Source organism: Uranotaenia lowii, chromosome 1, assembly GCF_029784155.1.
Source record: "Uranotaenia lowii strain MFRU-FL chromosome 1, ASM2978415v1, whole genome shotgun sequence".
NCBI lineage: Eukaryota > Metazoa > Arthropoda > Insecta > Diptera > Culicidae > Uranotaenia > Uranotaenia lowii.
Window position 1 is genome coordinate 202155742 of NC_073691.1, and position 19658 is coordinate 202175399.

The window sequence follows — 19658 nt, forward strand, 5'->3', positions numbered from 1 at the left end:
TCATATTGCCGCCGGACCGACTTAAGCAACTGTGCGGGGGCGCAACATTTCCCCCTTCAGTTGACCACCTTCCCGCGAATATTTACGACACCAATATCTGCTGGTAATCCAATCATTTGTAATTGAATGTTGCTCAGGTTGTCGCAAGCAAACCAGCCTATCAACCGCAAGTAGCTGCCAGGGGAGAACTACCAGGGGAAAAAAAATCCGTTACTCATAAAAAATCTAGATAGACGCCAGCGCCGATCGAGAACCGGTGGAAGTGGCGAAAAGTGCGTGTGGGTGGTGGTTTGTTAAACAAACGTCAACGAGAGCTGTCGTTCGTCTACATTTGGTTTTTTTCCTGCCTCTCGCGAGGTTAATCTTGGGGGGGGTGAAAAATTATTATTTGTTGTTCTCAGGGAGGGAAAAATTAAAAATAATGGCCGCCCAGCTTCAAGGTTCGATGCCCGGATGAAATATGGCCGTCCGCTCCAAATTCTAACTTTAATGAACATCCCTTTTCGACTCGAATTCAGTGTCACCAAATCTGGAACGGAACAAACAGTGTCGTTTGATGTTTATACTTATGTATGCCTAGTGTTTGATCTTCACTAATTTTAACTGTCACTTCCCTCTTTCGTTTGTTCGATCGTTACAGAATCTCCGGCCAGACATGGCTACAGCTACAGCAGCAAAAGCTGCGCGCCAGAAAGGAACAGCAGCGACGTGATCATTCAAATAGCTTTAGGTGAGTTGCAGCATTTTTGAACGATTTAATCGAGCACACAAAATCATACAAAAATAATTGTCTTCGGGATCAGAATTTGGTAACAGAGTTAAGAATCCAACTATGATTAATAATTCAATTTTTCAAATCTTAATCAGAATCAGAATACAATAAGCACAGAATCAGAGCTAAAGATTTTAGGATCTAGAATTCAGGAATCAAATATCAAACATCAGAATTGCTAATTCACTTATTAATTTAAAGTAATTGAGAATCATAATTTATAAAATAACAATTGTGTTTGATCGAATTGCAGAATTAAAAATTGGTCAACGTTTTCTTTTTTTTTTCATATAAAGAATTCTGTTAGGAATTAACATTTCTCACAAAAAACTGTTGATTTTGCGCAAAATTGCAAAAGAAAAACACATTTCTGGAAACCATGTGTGATAAAAGGGTTAGATCGATTAAGGAGTGGCTCCAGAGAGCTATTTTGGTCAAATAAAATTCGACAGTAAGGTTTGAAAAGGTTGCATGAGACATTGTCAATATTCATCCCAGAAACAAGCATTACGAGTAGGAGACTATTCCCAAAGTTCTGCCGCAATCTGGGGCCAGAGTTTAAAGATAAATTCAAATTTTATGAGTTCAGGATTCTAATTTTGGCATTTTGCCATGCACCATAGAGAAAATTACAATTGGCAAGTTACATGCACTTCTTGTTACGGCTGCTTGCGTCCTCGTGATAACGACAGCACGGACATTTTTTGTCACCTCGACTCCTATCCGCAATCTTCCGGCGTCGTGCCAGCTTGTGCACCTTCTCCACTCGACGTTTCTTGGAGGTTACGAAGAGATCGCCAAGCCCCGTGACCGAATTCTGCACCATGTATATTCCCTTGTCCCTCAGCTCACCCCGTAGAAAATCCGTGACAGCGTCCATCTAAGATCATAACGTACCGCACGACGAATAGACCTCATCGTAATCCAGACCTGGGAACTCTGGGAACAGCCCCTGACTACGAGACAAGCCTTGTATCGCTAAACAACTCCATCGGGTCCACGCTTCGTTTTAAAGACCCACTTGTTCCGTATAGCTTCCGCCCCTCGGGCAGATCGGTCAGCATCCACGTCTCGTTTTCGCTCAACGACTGCAGCTCTTATTCCAAGGCTCGAACCTAATGCTCTCTTCCGGACCGACACAGAACCTCGTCGTTGGTAGTTGGATCGTCCATCTGTTTTGGATCATCGGCCGTCTCTGGTGGCAATTGAGGAGAAACACTTTTTCCAGAAAAGGATCCATAGCTGACGAAATCAGATTACTTGCCTGGATACCTGCGCTCCCGATCACTTTGCCTCAACCCTTGCTCATAAGCTGTCCTTTGAATTTGCGGTGGGAGAGCATTTTCGTCACCGCCACCAGCATCTTCCTCTCAAGCATTAACGATGCCAGGAAGGATCACGGCATCGCCTGGTTATCATGCATCTGAACCAGCACAATCAACGCCTGACTCAAAGACCTCCTCGAATTTCAGTTCGGAGAATTCAACAGGTTTCACATCACACGCTACGCGTGCGTTCGCCTTGCCCTCAGCCAAAACCACAATATCTCGGCTGATATGAAACTCGTTGCACTCGGGGTCATACACACGGTAGCCTTTGGTATCTTCACAATAACCAACAAAAATGCCGTTCTTTACCTAGGGATCAAACTTCCTGCGTCTCGCTTACGGAATGTGTCTCGTCACTCTTGAATCAAACACTTTCAAGTGACAAAGATTCGGTTCCTTGCCAGACCACACCTCTTCCGGCATCTTGTTGTGCAAACACTTCGTCGGACATCGGTTGACGAGATAATCGGCCGTCGCGACTGCCTCTGCCCAGTACTCCTTACCAAGCTTCGCATCGTTCAGCATGCACCGTGCTTTCTTCACCAGTGTACGGTGCACATCCTCTCCGCGACGCCGTTTTGCTGCGGCGTGTACGGGCAAGTCATTTGCCTTCTACTTCTTGCGCTCGAGAAAATAGACGACAACCTTATTGCTCGCATCGTCGACAAACGTTGCAAAATAACGGCTGCCTCCAAACGATGACACCTCGGTGGGCCCACAGAGATCGAAGTGTACCAACTCCCAACAGCTCCGTGGCTCTTGACTCGTTGCTAGGAAACGAAAATCGTGCCTGTTTCCCCTTGAGACACGACTCACAATCGACAATCGCTTCATTTTAGAACTCCATACCGTTGGCCATTCGCTTCAATTTCGTCAAACTGCTCTCATTCAAATGGCCTAGCTAGACGTTTGTGCCTAAGTTCGATGCTGTTCGCCAAAAATGCTTTCAGCGGCCGACTGACTCGATACCAGGCAACCTTCTCCAGTTCCAGTGATGACTAGCTCGCCGCTCTCGTACCAGATTTCAAACTTCTTGGCCATGAAAATCACCTTGTTACCTTGTTTCTTGCAAATGACGCTCACAGATAACAATTTTCAACACGTTGGCAACATCAACTCGTCCTTCGCCAGTTTCCATGCGAACCGTTCCCTTGGAGACAGTTATTTTACATGACTTTTGCATGAAACGATGTTTGAAATCAAAAACATTGCAGTCGCGCACAGGGTGTGTCTTTTTGTTTTCCAATTTTTATAAATGACAAGTAAAAAGAAATCATTTTAAAAAATTTCACCAAGAAACAAATAATGTTTAGGCTTTAATTGAAAAACCTAAAAATAGTATATTACTCTAGAGAAATTTATAGACATTATTGGATAGAAGTGATATATTGTTCAGTTCCCCTCTTGTTCATTTCTAAACATATTTTAAACATAAGAATAACTCTAACCAATAAGGTTGATTTGAAATCTAACATTTAAAAATGAATGGCACAAAAAGTAGTCAACCTTAAGGTAAGAATATAAAAAATTGCAGAAAAAGGTCAACAATATTCTTAATTTGTTGTTCCAAAAATTTCAGCAAACTAAAGCTATTTTCTCTTTGTTTTTGGATTTAAGTATAAACGTGTTAATTAAAAAAATGAGGCTCATGGACTATTATATAAGTGAATCGTTTTGAGTTGTTTAATATTCATACAAACAAATGACTCGCTTCATTACCCCTTCCTCAAATCCCAGCATTTTGCAAATACATTTCAATGTACAACGAAATAATATCAAGTAATATTATTCAAATAACATTCTAGGTGAACATACCTACCTACATTAAAAAAGAAAATGATTTAAAAAAAAAAAAAACCATCCATCCAAAAACTATGAACGAAACATAATAGAAAATTCAGATACACTCTGTAGAAGAATCGTATCACAAACAAACACCGAACGGCCGACCGGTAAGCAGCAAGTTCGATTTGATGCGCCGAAAAAAATCTTTTTCAAGTATGGAGCTCGTGAATTTCGAGTAAACACAAACATTTTGAACAACTTTTTAATCATTGTCATGTTTTGTTGTAAGGCTGATGGCTAGAAGTTGATAAATTATGAATTCAAAAACTAAAAAAGAATGATGAGCTGGAACGGTTTTATTGTTGTGGTCATGTAAATTCACAAAGGCATTTTTCACTTTTCGGGAATTTACATTACGTCATAAGTCATGTAAATTTAGTAGAAATAACTTGTTCCAATTATTTGCAGGTTAAAACATGTAAAAGCACAAGATTATTTAATACTGTGTAGCGCTCCTAGTTGTCGGATCTGGAATGTTTTAACAGTACTTTGTTCAGTGCTGAAAATTTCGTAACGATTCGTTTTGTTTCAATAAAGTTACACGTAATGGAAGCCGCGAGGCGAAAATTAATTTTGGACACCCACGTCAAAAACTCGACGTTGTCTGGTTCAAAAATCGTGAAATCTGATTTTGGGCGGCTTCTTGGCCAAAAATTTTACAAAGCCACTGGTCTGGGTAATATCCCCGCCAAGTTCAAATTCGTTTTTGCCTTTAAGTTGGCAAGAAAGTGTTTGATCTGGCAAGGTATTTGCAGCTGCGGACGAAAAACAAGACCATGGGCTACGAAATGTACAATGAGCCGTTAAAAACCGGTTTTTTTCGTACATTAGATCTCACAAAGGACCAGTAAAGTTTTCGCCAGATTTGGCAAGCTGCCACTACAGCTAAGAGGTACTACAGTGGTATCGGGCCAACGGGTGGATTTTGTCGAAAAGGACATCAACCCACCCAACTGCCCTCATTCCGCCCTATCGAAAAATTTTGGGCAATTGTCAAGCAGAAGATGAAGAAGAATGGTAGGACGACTCGGGATGCAACAGAGATGGGGAGATTGTGGAACAAAATGGACGCTGAAGTCAGTGAATAGGGTGTCCAAACTATTATGAGTGGTACTCGACGAAAAGTTCGAAAATTCATCAAAACACTATCGGAATATTTTTTTTATAATTTTTCTTTTAAAGTGAAATAAAAACCTTACATTTTGAGTACAAAACATTTTTATTTCGTTTACATAGCTTCGAGATAGACCCTATTAAATGCGTCCAGATTTGTCGTGATCCATGCTTTACTCACAATTCAGTAAGGGTTGGTAGGGTTTAGCGCTCCTTCAGGGACAGTTCGGACCTAACCTCAATTCTGATGTACTCTCCTAGAGTAATTATATGATGTTAATTTACGGGCTTAATAATATTAATAAGTTTTTATTAATGTACCAGTGAGTCTAAAAGCGCTCTACAGATGTTTTAGACTGTTCTTCGGGATCTTGGCGGCTATTCGGTTCATCAGCATACAGTGACTACAATTACCTCACTAAATCGACTATTCCTACGTCTAGCACGAACTTATGACCTCGACGGTAATTAATAACGATACGAAAAGATAAAACTGTTAGCGGACTTGCTTTCACAAAGCAGCATGGTGATCTCACGTGTTTACAATACCGCAGAAAAAATCATATGATAAGATTTGACGAAAAAAATAAATTTATCAAGTTTTTTTTTCAAAATTTTGGTTGAGTTATTGACCGAATTTGGCATTTTGACCTAATTTGCTCGGATTTCTCGGATCCGCACAATTTTGAAATCAAATGCCCGGATTTTGCCAGGTTTTAATATAAAATAGCCCCGATTGTCCGGCCGGGAAACGTGCTGCAAAAATTCTGGCAACATTAGTCTAAAAGTAGTTTTTACGCGAAATTTATCAAAACACAATAATGAAATGGTTATTAGTTGACATTAGATAGAATAAATTGCACTTGGTTTCATGAACATTTAATTTTATCAAAATTGTATCGAAGGTGGCTCCAGAGAGTTTTTTGGTCAATCAATTGTTTATGGATTGTGTCAATATGACACCACTAGAAGTTTGACGGCTTGTAAGTTTATTCAGACGCATCCAAACAAAGTACTTCTTCTTGGACCGTCCATAATTTTACGAAATCTTTAATTTTGCACCATTACTTTTTTCATGGACGCTCCCTGGAAGCCCAGGCAAACCAAACTCCCTATGGGATCTAGAGTGTCAGTTTGACAATCCTGGCTTAAAATCGTTGTATCAGATTTGTATAAAGTTAACAGTTTTGGAAACTTCGTAACTGCAATACCGAGACAATATTCAACTACTATCATTCATATTTACATTATTCAGAGTCTAGGGAAAAAAATCGAAGAAAATGTTTCGGAGAAAAGGCTGTAGATCAACTAGCTCAAAAAAAATGTGCCAAAATATTTGCAGTGCCAAAGTAAGCTGAAGCTAGAAGCTTTATGTTGCACTTATCGATATAAAGATTTTATTGATTTTTTTAAGATAACGGCAACAAAAATGTTAAAAAGTGGGGACACCTCCTACTTTTCGTTCAATCAACTGACAAAATTGTTTCAGTCACAATAGAACAAATTTGAAAGGTGACGGCAACAAAACACAGCTATCAAAAGGTTGCTAGTCTTTTTGATCATCCTAGTAATAGTTGGTACAAAATCTTTGTTGTACTATTTGATGAACATAAAAGTTTTCAATGACTTTCAACCAAGGTTGCCAAGAAAAAAAAATGCGTTTTTGTCAAAAAAAAATTCTTGAATTCTTTTATTTGAACCCAAAATTCTGTGACGGTTTTTTGTGACGCCATTCCTATGAAAGGAATGTGAAACATCAACAAATTGGAACATTTTTAAAGTTTTAATAAAAAAAAAACCTTTTTTCATAAATTTGAATTAGAAATCAAAAGTCGAAAGTGCAAATTTGCAGTCTGGACAACATATTCTATAATATTATGTGAGATACAAATTTTAAAGTTGTTTTGTTAACTTTTGCAGCAGTTTTTTGTGAATTCTCAAGATGTTTCATACGACGTAATGAAAGCGCACGCGAGAGATTTTTCTGTGATTTCTTTTTTTTCTTGTAGGGGAGAGCCCACTGATTTCGCAAACTTTGCTTCCAACTGGCGTTCCATAGCAACTTCGCAATATTGGATTGATACAAGTTCAAATTTAGTGTCATATTTCTTTCAAGTAGATTCTAAGGTTCACTTCTTTCACTTCCTTTTCTTCTGCATTTTTTTCCGAAGGCTGCATTTTGAGTTTATAGAGATAAACTTTTATTGCCTTTTCGGGCAACTTACTTGGAACAATTTACTTATTGGTTCTAAACCCAAACAAATTCAATTATCAATCATTAACGTAGGTATATTCGATGTATTGATATTTTCCTTATTGATACAGCGCACTTTACAACTAGTTCACAATATTCATAACACAATATTCCCTTTTGCAGTTACAGTCCCCCCACAATCATTAGTCACTTAACGTATTCTTTCACCATAAAATGCTTGTTTATTCGAGTGTTAGTTGACCAAATATCAAGCTTTGCATAAATTTTAGTCATGAAATGCTTCCTCTTTGAGTTCAAATGTGTTTTTATTTTCAGTGTTGTTAAAAAATAACATAATTTACCGAAACTATCAGCGTTTTTCAAAACCACAATTATGGGTCAAAATTGTAGCCCGTAACAATTCTTAGTCAAATTGCTCACAATTATTAGTCACATAGAAGTCCATGGCAACACCCAAATATCAACATGGAAATCATCGCGTTTCTGGAAAACATTCAGGGGCATTCTTTGATAGTATAAATTCAAGGGGCATTTGGGTAGAGCTAAAGCAACCAAGAAATGTTTTGCTTTGCTAGCAAAAAATTGACCCATGATTGTGTGAAATTTGGTAGATGTTGTAACAATTATGGGTCAATTTTATTATGCAAATAATTTTGAAATTTCGCGTTTTATTCGCTCAGTTCCATTTGGAAAACGTAAACTCGTCCTTTTTGCTTATATGAGACCTATTTATTTTGTTGGAATTTTTCAAATACCCGCATAAGGGGCTTAACGGTTTAAGACGTCAACCTTATAGCATTGGAAATTTTTGCGATAGTTCAACAAATAAATATTAACATATGAAAATAACTATTCAAAAAGCAATTTCCCTGTGATCAAGCGCACATATAATATTTTTAATGCATTTTGATGACGTTATCGATAAACTAAAAATAGTAGAATGAAAAAAAATATTTTAGTTCAGTAGATATTAGCAGTTCAAATGACCGGTGACTAATAATAGTGTGTGACCCATGATTGTGGGGGGACTGTATAATCAGCTGGATTCGATTTTTTATTTTTTTTTATACTATTTTTTAACATCTGGAAAATACTTTTTTAACAGAGCAAACATTTTAACGACCTTGCAAGGCAACGCCTACTTCAATTCCCTCTGTTTTCCCGTTGTACTCTGGGTTTGATTGAAAGGCTAAATTCAGCATGTTTCAAACTTCAACTTTCAAGTAGATTTAAAGGCTTAATTCAACTTGTTTCGAACTTAAACTCGTGTTTGGATAATAACACTTGATTATTTGGGAAACTACAATTTGTAGTACACATTTAGTTCCGGAAAAACTAGTTAACAACTTTAAAGTTGGAATTATGTTTCGGAAAATCATTTTGAAAAAAAAAAATTAACACTTTAAGTGATGATCGTTGCCCGTAAGTTCGAGTTCAAGATTTGGTAAGAACATTGTAATTAAAATCCCAAGCAACCAAAAGTCACACATTTACTTGAATGAAGACATTGAAAGTTACATATTGGCTGACTAAGAGAATCAACTGCCCAATTCCCTTTAGTGAACTTTATGTACTCATTAATGGACTTGAAAGTTGCAAAAGTAATTTATATGTACGTTGTATATGACTCGTTTTGCCCAATTCCCATGAGTGAACTATATGTACTTATTAACGAACTTAAAAGTTACAAAAGTGATTTATAAAGGGTGATACGGTCAAAATTTGGTCAAGGAAAAACGCGTGTAAATCGGTGAAATCGTTTATTTAAAAAATCAAATTAAATTTCTTATTAAATTTCTTTTTCAAGTTTAATTAGTATAAAATTCAGGAAAAATATTCAGTTAGGCTTCCGCTTTTCCAAATCCGGATTGCCGGGCCTTACGCTTAACCCCTGCCATCAGATTTTGTACAGCCAACCTTTTCGCTGCAGAAAGCCAGTTTGCCTTGAACTGCTGCTCGTCCTTAGCAGTTTTTTTGGTCTTCTTTAGGTTCCGCTTGACAATAACCCAGTATTTCTCAATTGGGCGGAGCTCTGGCGCTTTCTTCACCGGATATCCTATGTTTACAGTTGTTATGGCCTGTTCGAGATGGCGAGTGCTTTTCGACCAACAATTGCTCTTATCAAGTTCTTTTGAAGGCATATGGATGATCAAACCGATGAAAAATTTAAAATACCTAGAGAAACTTATGTGTCCGTTTTACCCGACCTTGAGGTGTCCATCTTACCCGCTTTAGCAACTTTTTTTCAAAACGTTTGTTGTTCAAGCCCTTTGAGCGATATTCGCTGATTTCCCTCAAGATGATTAATAAAGAAGCTTAATAAACAGCTTAATAACAGTGAAAACGGTTTAAATTTTCGAAAATTTTGAGAGTTGTGAACTATTTTATGAGAAGAAAAAATTACATCAAATAATGGATCCTAAAAGTATTTGTTTTTTTTTAAGGAGACCTTGCTTGCTATAATTAAACAAAGGGTCTCGAAAGTGTGAAGTACTTCGGGGAAAATATTCCCATCGTTAGATTTGTGCCAAACATTGTAATTTTTGAAATATTGAAAGTGTCCATTTTACCTGACTTTCCCCTATATCCTCAGATAGGTATTAAAAAAACTCACCAAAAATTCTTCACGCTCTTACGAATTTTCCTTTACAATGTTTTTTTCATCATAACCATTGTGAAAACCATGTTGATTTCAACGAAAATGTAATCAAAATCAAAGATTCTTTGATTCCGGCACGAATATTTTTCTTTTATTCGATTTTTTTTTACATTGAATAAAAATAACTTTTTCTTTTCGTTCGTTAAAAAAAGATTTTTAATCTAAGATATAGGATTTATATTCAAAGATCATTAGAGTATCGATTAAAAAGTGTAGTTTCTTTGTTTCAATGGTACTAGTTTTCTCTGCGTGCTATAATCAAAATGTAAGTTTAAAACAAAAATACGCAATAAAATTTTTTTTTTTCGACTTTTAAAGCTGGTTAAATTTTTTTTTTTTGCTATTCATGCAAACTTTTTATGAACTTTAAAATCTATTTAATTACCTAAATATAAAGTAAACGATTCAGCTGATCAATCCTGATAGAGGAATGTTATTTTGGAATTTTGTTTGCTTTGCAACCTCTAGGCGTTCGTAGAAGTTTTATTCCACTTTTTAGGAAAAGCGAAACGTCATTAATTGAATCGCATCGAATGGTGGCTCCAGAGAGTGTTTTCGAGAAAAATCCATAAGATCTGTTAAAATTTAGCTGCATCCCACTTGCACTAATGCAAATCCATCACTTAAACTCGGCAGCTCTTCCATCGCCTGTTATGATATTTTATAACAAGTTGAAACAACTTTCGACTCCAAAGCAAGCAAAGATTGCTTTGATTTTTTTTTTTTTGTAAATTATTCTTTTTTTTTCTCCACAGTTATTTTAGCCCAATGTGGTACAAAGACAGGTGATGAACAAATACGCATACTATTATATAACTCGTTATTCAAAAAGTAAAAAGATAAACAAAGCCTACGTCACTTGCCAGGATGTTTATGTATCCTAGGCGAAAATCGTAAACAGCAGTTGGCAATGATTTCTTCTCTATAGTTTTCGCTGTTGGTTGTTTATTTGAAAATGCAACTGACGTCACGAATTGTCATGGTTGCAATGTTGACAAAAAAAAAAACTTTTACTAACACTTAGCACGGGATTTCCATCGCCACCTGAGATGTGTATACAGGTTGATTTTAGCCTTCCTGGTATTGGCTCGTTTAATCAAAATTTCTGCAACAAACTTTTTTCAACTGATTTTTTCTTTTCTCCATACAGTTACAGCTACGGCAGCCCCGCATTCCCCACGACCGGCGCTGAGATCTACAATGGCAGCGCGACGACGCAGCACCGCCGCAGCCAGACGCTTTCGCCGGTCCGCAACGACCGCAACTACCACACGCTTTCGACGACGACGACGACGACCAACAACAGCAGCAGCCGGACCCACTCGACCGAGCGACCCTTCGTGGCCGTCAAGCGAGCCCACGACAGCGCCAAAATGCAATCGATTGGTGTAAGTATTTGTGGGAATGTTTCTTTTTTTTTTAGTAATAAGTAGATCGAACTGCACAAAACTCCCTTATATTTAAACATAGTTTTCGGTAGAATCTGGAATGGTAGAATTTTCGGTACATACAATCACGTTCTTTTGTGTGTTTTGGCTTTCCAGTTTGTTGAACTTGCTTCAGCTGTAGAGTCAGTTTTAGCGAAAATTGTTTATAAGGTTAACTCGACTAGGTCGTACTAGATCGGTTTGATGTAGATAGGTAAAAATCGACTTCCATCAGTCGTCCACAGTTGTAGATGCTTTTGTTTTGTTTTGTATGTAACTTATTATTTTTTTCAAACGTTATTACTGCATTGCACGACCACCACCACCACCACACGTTGGGATCTCATTGATGGATGATCTCGCACCTCATCCGGTTTGTCTGCACCCATATTTAACCTGAACTCAATTACTGGACTTGCTGCACTTGCTCATGATCGCACACCAATCAAATAAAATCAACCATCATAACTTCAAACGACATCAAAATCGACGCAGTCCTCACCGTTGTCAGTCCTAAGTGCTTCGCCGCACGGTCACATTGCACAAGCCAATCGGCAACAGGCGGTACCATCTCCGTCGCCATCGGTAACATCTTCATCGACGACGGTAGAGCATGGCATGTCTCATCTTAACCAACAACAACAACAACAGCAACCACAACAACAATCGCCCCAACTTCAGTACCAAGCTACGTCAGCTAACGGTAGCGCGCACAAGAGTAGTAGTTTAACTAGTAACACCATCATCAGTAACCACCATCAACAGTACCAGGATCAGCAACAAAATGGCAGCTTCACTCAGAAGCAGATCCAAAATGGGCTGCTCTCGCTGGCTGATCACGAACATTCGACGCCCAAGCACGGACATGTGAGATTGGTAGGTATCGAAGCGTCTCGTGTGTGTTTTCTTTTTCTCTCTCTCTCTCACTCGAATAAACGTTTGAGGTTTCGAAAACGGAAGGTTTGTAGCATGTTAACTAGAAGTTGGTGGTATGACAAAATCAAAAATTCGTTTAAAATTATGTACATCATAACAATCCGTAACCCAACATTGGTACTGTCACTGAGATTATTTAGAATATTCCGAATGGACAAAACAATTCGTTGATGCGTGGGACCGCTCTGTCATCAGCTGTCCCGAAGTCGATAAGTGTTGTGTCTCAGATTCTCGAAAGACAGAAAAAGCCACACGACCGTGTAAATATGCCAACAAGACTGCTCAATATGAAAGTGAGTGGTTCCCAGAATCTGTCTCCACGTTCTGTTGCGATACACTCTTCCCGGATGGGAAAGCGAATGGCACGACGGAAGTGTCGATAAACGAGCCAGTGATTTGGCGAAAAGTTCCGATCAGTAACGTGAATAATGTAAAAGGGATACTCTGCTCACTCTTGAGACCTTTTTTGCTTTTGAAAGTCTTTAAAAGCACAGAATTTTTTTTTTTTTGACTATCACGTGTCACTGAAAACTGCAACATTTAAAATAAATCAACCTGTAATTGACAAAACCTGTAATTTTATATTCTTTTCCTTAAAAGTTTACGAAAATCATTTATTATTACAGCAACAGTCCTGTAAAAAAGTTGTACACTTAAATTTAAATGTCACGTAATTTGTTTTTCGACTTGTAAAATTACGGTAAATGTCCTGCTCCTTTTTGTTACAGGACATTTGCGTAATTTTACAGGAAATAGTTTTTGCTGTGTGGGTACTTAGGCTTCAGTTGGACTTCTTCCACCTGTTATTTGCCTGACTTTTTCCGGAACTGTGCTCTTTATAAAAATGACAAAAATGATCAAAAAGGACAAAAATGAAAAAAAAATTACAAAAATTTCCAAAAATACAAAAACGACAAATATGAAAAAATGACAAAAATGAAAAAGAAATTACAAAAAATAATAAAAGATGACAAAAAATGACAAAAATGTAAAAAAATTACAAAAATGTTAAAAATGACAACAATAATAAAAAAAACAAAAATGATAAAAATGACAAAAAATACAAAAATGAGAAAACTTACAAGAACGACAAAAATGAAAAAAAAATGTCAAAAAGAAAACAATGACCACAATGACACAAAATGAAAAAAAGACAAAAATTACAAAAATGACAAAAATGACAAACATGAAAAAATGACAAACTGTCAAAAATGACAAAATTAACAAAAATAACAAAAATGTCAAAATTACCAAAAATAAAAAAAAATACAAAAGGAAAAAAATTACCAATAGAATAAAAAATTACTAAAATGACAAAAATGATAAAAAATGGCAAAAATGACAAAAATTTAAAAAAAAAATTACAAAAATGACTAAAATAATGAAAACTAAGAAAATCACAAAAATGATAAAAATGTCAAAAATAAAGAAAATGACAGAGATGATTAAAAGAACAAAATGACAAAAATAACAAAAATGACAAAACAAAACAAAATGTCAAGAATGACAAAAATGACAAAAATGAAACAATTACAAAAATTACAAAAATGATAAAAATCTTTGATAAAAATTACAAAAATGTCAAACATGACAATAAAGAAAAATAATAAAAATGACAAAAATGGTAAAAAATTACAAAATTTTAAAAAAAAATTACATAAATGATAAAAACGACAAAAATGATAAAAATGACATTAGTGCCATAAATTAACAAAAATGACAAAAATAATAAAAATGACAAAAATGACAAAAATGACAAAAATAATAAAAATGATAAAAATGAAAAAAATGTCAAAAATGACAAAAATGATAAATATGACAAAGATGATTAAAATGATAAAAATGACAAAAATAACAGAATAATAAAAATGACAAAAATGAAAAAAATACAAAAATCACAAAATAAACAAAAATGACAAAAATGACAAAAAATCACAAAAATGCAAAAAATGACATAAATGATAAAAAAAATGACAAAAAGAAAAAGATTACCAAAATGACAAAGACAAAAATGTCAAAAATGATAAAATGCCAAAAATGACAAAAATATCAAAAATTACAAAAAATTCAAAAGTAACAAAAATTAAAAAATTACAAAAATTACAAAAATGTCAAAAATGACAAGAATAATAGAAATGATAAAAATGGCAAAAGTAACGAAAATGACAAAAATGACAAATGTGATAAAAATGCCAAAATAGCAAAAATTACAAAAATAATTGAAAATGACAAAAAAGTCAAAAATGAAAAAAAAATTGAAAAGAATGACAAAAAAAACAAAAATGACAAAAAGAAAAATTTACCAAAATGACAAAAATGACAAAAAAAATTACAAAAAAAAATTACAAAAATGATAAAAATGGCAAAAATAACAAAAGTGACAAAAATGACAAAAATAAAAAAAAAATGACAAAAATGATAAAAAAAGACCAATATTACAAAAGTAACAAAAATTACAAAAATGATCAAAATGACAAAAATTACAAAAATGTCAAAAATGACAAGAATAATAAAAATGATAAAAATGGCAAAAATAACGAAAATGACAAAAGTGATAAAAATGCCATAAATAACAAAAATACAAAAATGACAAAAATAATTTAAAATGACAAAAATGTCAAAAATGAAAAATAATTTAAAAAAATGACAAGAATGACAAAAATGGCAAAAATAAAAAAATTACCAAAATGACGAAAATGACAAAAATGACAAAAAAATTACAAAAATGACTAAAATGATCAAAATGGCAAAATTAACAAAAGTAATCAAAATGACAAAAATGATAAAAATAACAAAAATGACAAAAAGAAAAAAATTACCAAAATGACAAAATCGACAAAAAAAATACAAAAATGAAAAAATGATAAAAAATGACAAAATTACAAAAGTAACAAAAATTAAAAAAATGATCAAAATGATAAAAACGACAAAAATTACAAAAATTTACAAAAATTATAAAAATTACAAAATTAAAAAAGGGTAAAAGTAATAAAAATGACAAAAATGACAAAAAATTGCAAAAAATTAAAAAAAATGAACTAAAATGATAAAAATGGCAAAAATAACAAAAATCACAAAAATGACAAAATTACAAAAATGAACAAAAAGGACAAAAATGACAAAAATAATTAAATATACCAAACTGTTAAAAATGTCAAAAATGAAAAAATGACCAAAATGACAGAAATGACAAAAATCAGAAAAATTTTAAAAATGAAAAATAAATACAAAAATTATAAAAAGAAAAAATTGCCAAAATGCCGAAAATGATAAAAATGATAAAAATGACAAAAATAACAAAAATGAAAAAAATACAAGAATGACAAAAACGATAAAAATTTAAAAAATTATAAAAATTGCAAATATGACAAAAATGATAAAAAATGACAGAAATGAACAAAAATGACAAAAATGACGAAAATGACAAAAGTGACAAAAAATGACAAAAATGATAATATGTAAATGACAAAAATGAAAAAAATAACAAAAATGATCAAAATAACAAAAAATGATAAAAATAACAAGAATGAAAAAAATGATAAAAAATGACAAAAATTACAAAAATGAAAAAAAGGACAAAAATAACAAAAATGACAAAAATAATTGAAAATGACAAAAATGTAAAAAATGAAAAAATTTACCAGAATGACAAAAATGACAAAAGTTACAAAAATGACAAAAATGACAAAAATGGAAAAAATACAAAAATGACGAAAATAACAAATATAAAAAAAATGATAAAAATGACAAAAATGAAAAAAAAAATTACAAAAATGTCAAAAATGATAAAAATTATAAAAATTATAAAAATTACAAAAATGACAATAATGATAAAAATGACAAAAATTACAAAAATTACAAAAATGACAAATATGACAAAAATGACAAGAATATTGTTCCACCCGAAGCGATCCTGAACACGTGGTCCTTCGAGCCGGATTGTCGGGAAGCGAAAATGACTGGACACTCGATACCGTTTGTTGGATAATTTTTCCGGCAGTACGCAATTTCGATTCCAGAGTGCGATCTATGCGCTATGGATGAAATTCTATCCCAGTTGGAAAATGCCACCCAACTGTCAAGGAAAAATAGGCGATTTTCCTACAGAAATTTTTTAGATGCTTGTTCTACACGGAAAATAACAAAAACGTAAAATTTACCGAGTAACTGGGGTAGTTTTTTTCACCTCCCTTTGGGGGTAATTTTACCTTTTTTCATTCGCCTTGCAAAAAGGTGAATTGTGCCATTTTTTTCACCTAGAAAAAAGGTAAATTCAACCTTTTTGGGATTCACTGAGCAAACATTCTACCGGTTTCCCATTCACTGTCTAAGAAGGATTTTTTTCTCTTCAACTCTTTAAAACTGGTCTGGTTAGTAACCAAATCAAATTAGACGAATACACGTTTTGTCGGATGAAAACACTTTTGCATCTTCTCGGAAATGGACGCTTCCTTTTCCGTGTCCTTCCTCGCCACCATGGCCGCTGATTCTTCCTTAAATTAGCACATTCCGTCCTTTCTCCGTTCGACTCATCCGGCCAGCTAGGGGATACTATTGGCTGTTCCGGAGTGACCTTTTGATCTACCTTCAACTGTGCATTTCCATTTTAATCGAAGCGATTATTGTGAATTTTAATAATTTTTTTAAAATGTCGCTAGTGAACTGGCAGCAAAACACTGACTTCCGCCAATCTAGTACTTCACTTTGCTTTGTCGGAAGTCCGGACTTCCAAAGTAAAATTCAGGGCTGGCGCGTTGAAAAAGTCTCAAGATTGATCAGCGCCATCAAAAATTGTCCCCCAATGAAAGTGGCTTCGATCAGAAAACGGTGCTAAACATAAGGCTGGATCAACGAGGCAGATTGCCGTTATGTTCTGGTTGCACAAACTTAGACATATTCACTCCCGAGTAATATACCTGGAGCGAAGTAGTTGGTCATAAGCCGGCAAATCGTTTCTAACATAATCCTAATTTTAGTCTCAGTTGAGGTTAACGAGGATATTGATTTTTTTAATCTACAAACAGTATCAATAATCTGGGTACAGGAAATCACAATCGGAAGCATTGCATGGTTTTGGTTTTGTTGCATACACTGTTTTAAAAAAAATTACCATCATTCATCGTTTCATTGTTTTGCTTTCATTGAGGCGTTTTTTTTTTTAATTTCATTTTTATGTTTGTTACGTTATCGCTATGTTGTTTTTTTTTTCGTTTCGTTCTTTCGTCTCTACTTCTAGGAGTCCGAACAGCTAATCTTCAGTAACATAAACAGTCTTAACAACCTAGAAACTAGCGACAAACTAAGCCACCTGCTGAACGACATCACTAGCAGTGCGGCTGCGGTCCTTCGGGCTGCGTCCTGCACTAGTAGCAAAAGCAGCAGTAGCGGGAGTAGTTGTGCCAGCAGTCTCAGCAGCAGTAACAATGTCAATGTCACTAGCAACGCCACAGCCACTAGCAATAACCATGTCGCTAAGCCTTCTAGTTCTAGTACTACTACTTCTACTACTACCAATAGTTCGTTCATTAGTCCCCATCAACAACATCTTCATAATCATAACTCGCCAATACAGCCTAGCAATCATCAACGGCTCCATTTTCATCATCAAAATGGTCATTCTACTACGGCGTCGAACTTTCGAAGGCCATCGCCCCCAGAACCCATGGATCTGTCACCGGAAGATACGCCGGGCGCCGCCAACCGTTACCATCTACGGATAGGTGAAGAAGAATTCTCGACTACGAGCGCCTTGGACAAACTGCTCGCCACTCTAACACTGGAGAGAAATGTCAACGAACAGCACCTGGCCAAGATCGACCATCAGCAGCGTAACGGAAACGATCTGCACCAGAGCCACGTAACGGAGCTGTGTGCCGTAATTGCCAACCTTACCGAGTACAATCTCTCCGAATCGGCTCAGCAAAGACTGAACGGCAACGAGCTGAATTATCAACAACCCGTCGACCATCTGGATTACAACGGTAACGGATTTCAGCATCACCATCACGCGCCGGAACGAATCGGTGCCATCACCAATCACCAGCAAATCCGCCGGATCGCGTCCGAAAGTGACAGTACCATATCGTCCGTTTCACCAAGTCTGTCCGAACGAAGTAACGGCGTTATCTCCTGGTGCGATCAGGTAACGGCGCCCTCGGCCCATTTGCTCTCACTCAATCACAGTTATTCTTCGTCTTCTTTTACATGCAGTGATTCGCGATCGCCTCATTTTTCGAAACAAAAAATCATCCTTGCTTGCTATTTATGCTAAGTGCTACCCATCAAGTTCATGTTATCATGATTTAAACAATAAATGTTCTTGTTATATAGTTCATAATTGTGGCTAACGTCATGAAGTTGACCAGACTTCCTGGATGGTATAGTTGCCTATTTAATCATGCATGCTTACAATTGTTCCCTACCAAATGTCACTCAATGCTATAAAGGCGTGACAGTTACCGGTCCCACGTTGAAGGTCAACTAATTACTGCACTTAGAAGAATTAGTTTTAAGATTCTTGTCGACAAAATAGGTAAAAACAGAGACCAATTCCTAAATGACACTAAATAGCCGATTTCACAAGTTCGGCCTTTCAGTGTCATTCCCAAGAAACTTCATCAACGATGAAGCACCTATTCCTAACAAAAAACTAAGTTCTTTTTTATCTGGAACTCACACACCCCACCCAAACAGGCCCGGGAGGAATCGTTCTCCTCGTACCGCTCGGAGACGGAACCGGACAACTCGCCGACCGGTGGATCGCCCCGGCCCGAAACGCCCGCCTTCCCCGTGACGCCCCGAACGCCGTACGGTCTGGCCAATGGCACCTCTAGTCCAGCGCTGCCGCCCAAGAGTCCGACATCACAACGGTAAGCCGGAGGTTTCGATTATCGTAGATCATTTGAACACTTCTTATATTCCTTCCGAATCCATCCATATGAAACATCCGCAAACAACACTGCCCGAAACTTAACATTCTTTCCCAAGAAAAGCACATTACTTTGTTCGAAATTTTTGATACTTTTTGATGATTATATGTACCATAGAAAAGAGATTACTCATTTGACATTACTCATTCTGACATGAAATAGAATGGAGTGGAGCTTTGAGAAGAGTTGATCTCATTTACATTTTTTTTAAAATTCGCATCGAAAGGTGGCTCCAGAGAGTTTTTTTTTTGACCAACACAATATTTTTCGTGGATTGTGTCAATATTTGACACTGTTTGGAAGTTTGGCGGCTTTAGAATTTATTCATTCAAATAAAAAAATTCATCTGGAACCCTCAATTGTTTCATGTAGAATACACAATTTGACACTTCTCACTTGAAAGAACTTAAAATTGCTAAATCTCTCTTGTTTTT

The 19658-nt window shown here is 35.6% G+C and overlaps 1 protein-coding gene across 1 annotated transcript in view; it reads left to right on the top strand.

Annotated features, from left to right (window-relative positions):
- Positions 1 to 19658, top strand: part of LOC129744210 (tensin-1) — a 357316-nt gene that overhangs the window by 320430 nt on the left and 17228 nt on the right. Inside the window, exons 2-6 of the mRNA XM_055736623.1 lie at positions 640 to 730; positions 11083 to 11320; positions 11855 to 12235; positions 17532 to 18437; positions 18989 to 19164. Of these exons, the coding sequence (XP_055592598.1) occupies positions 11306 to 11320; positions 11855 to 12235; positions 17532 to 18437; positions 18989 to 19164 (1478 nt within the window). The 5' untranslated portion in view covers positions 640 to 730; positions 11083 to 11305. The remainder of the gene's footprint in view (positions 1 to 639; positions 731 to 11082; positions 11321 to 11854; positions 12236 to 17531; positions 18438 to 18988; positions 19165 to 19658) is intronic.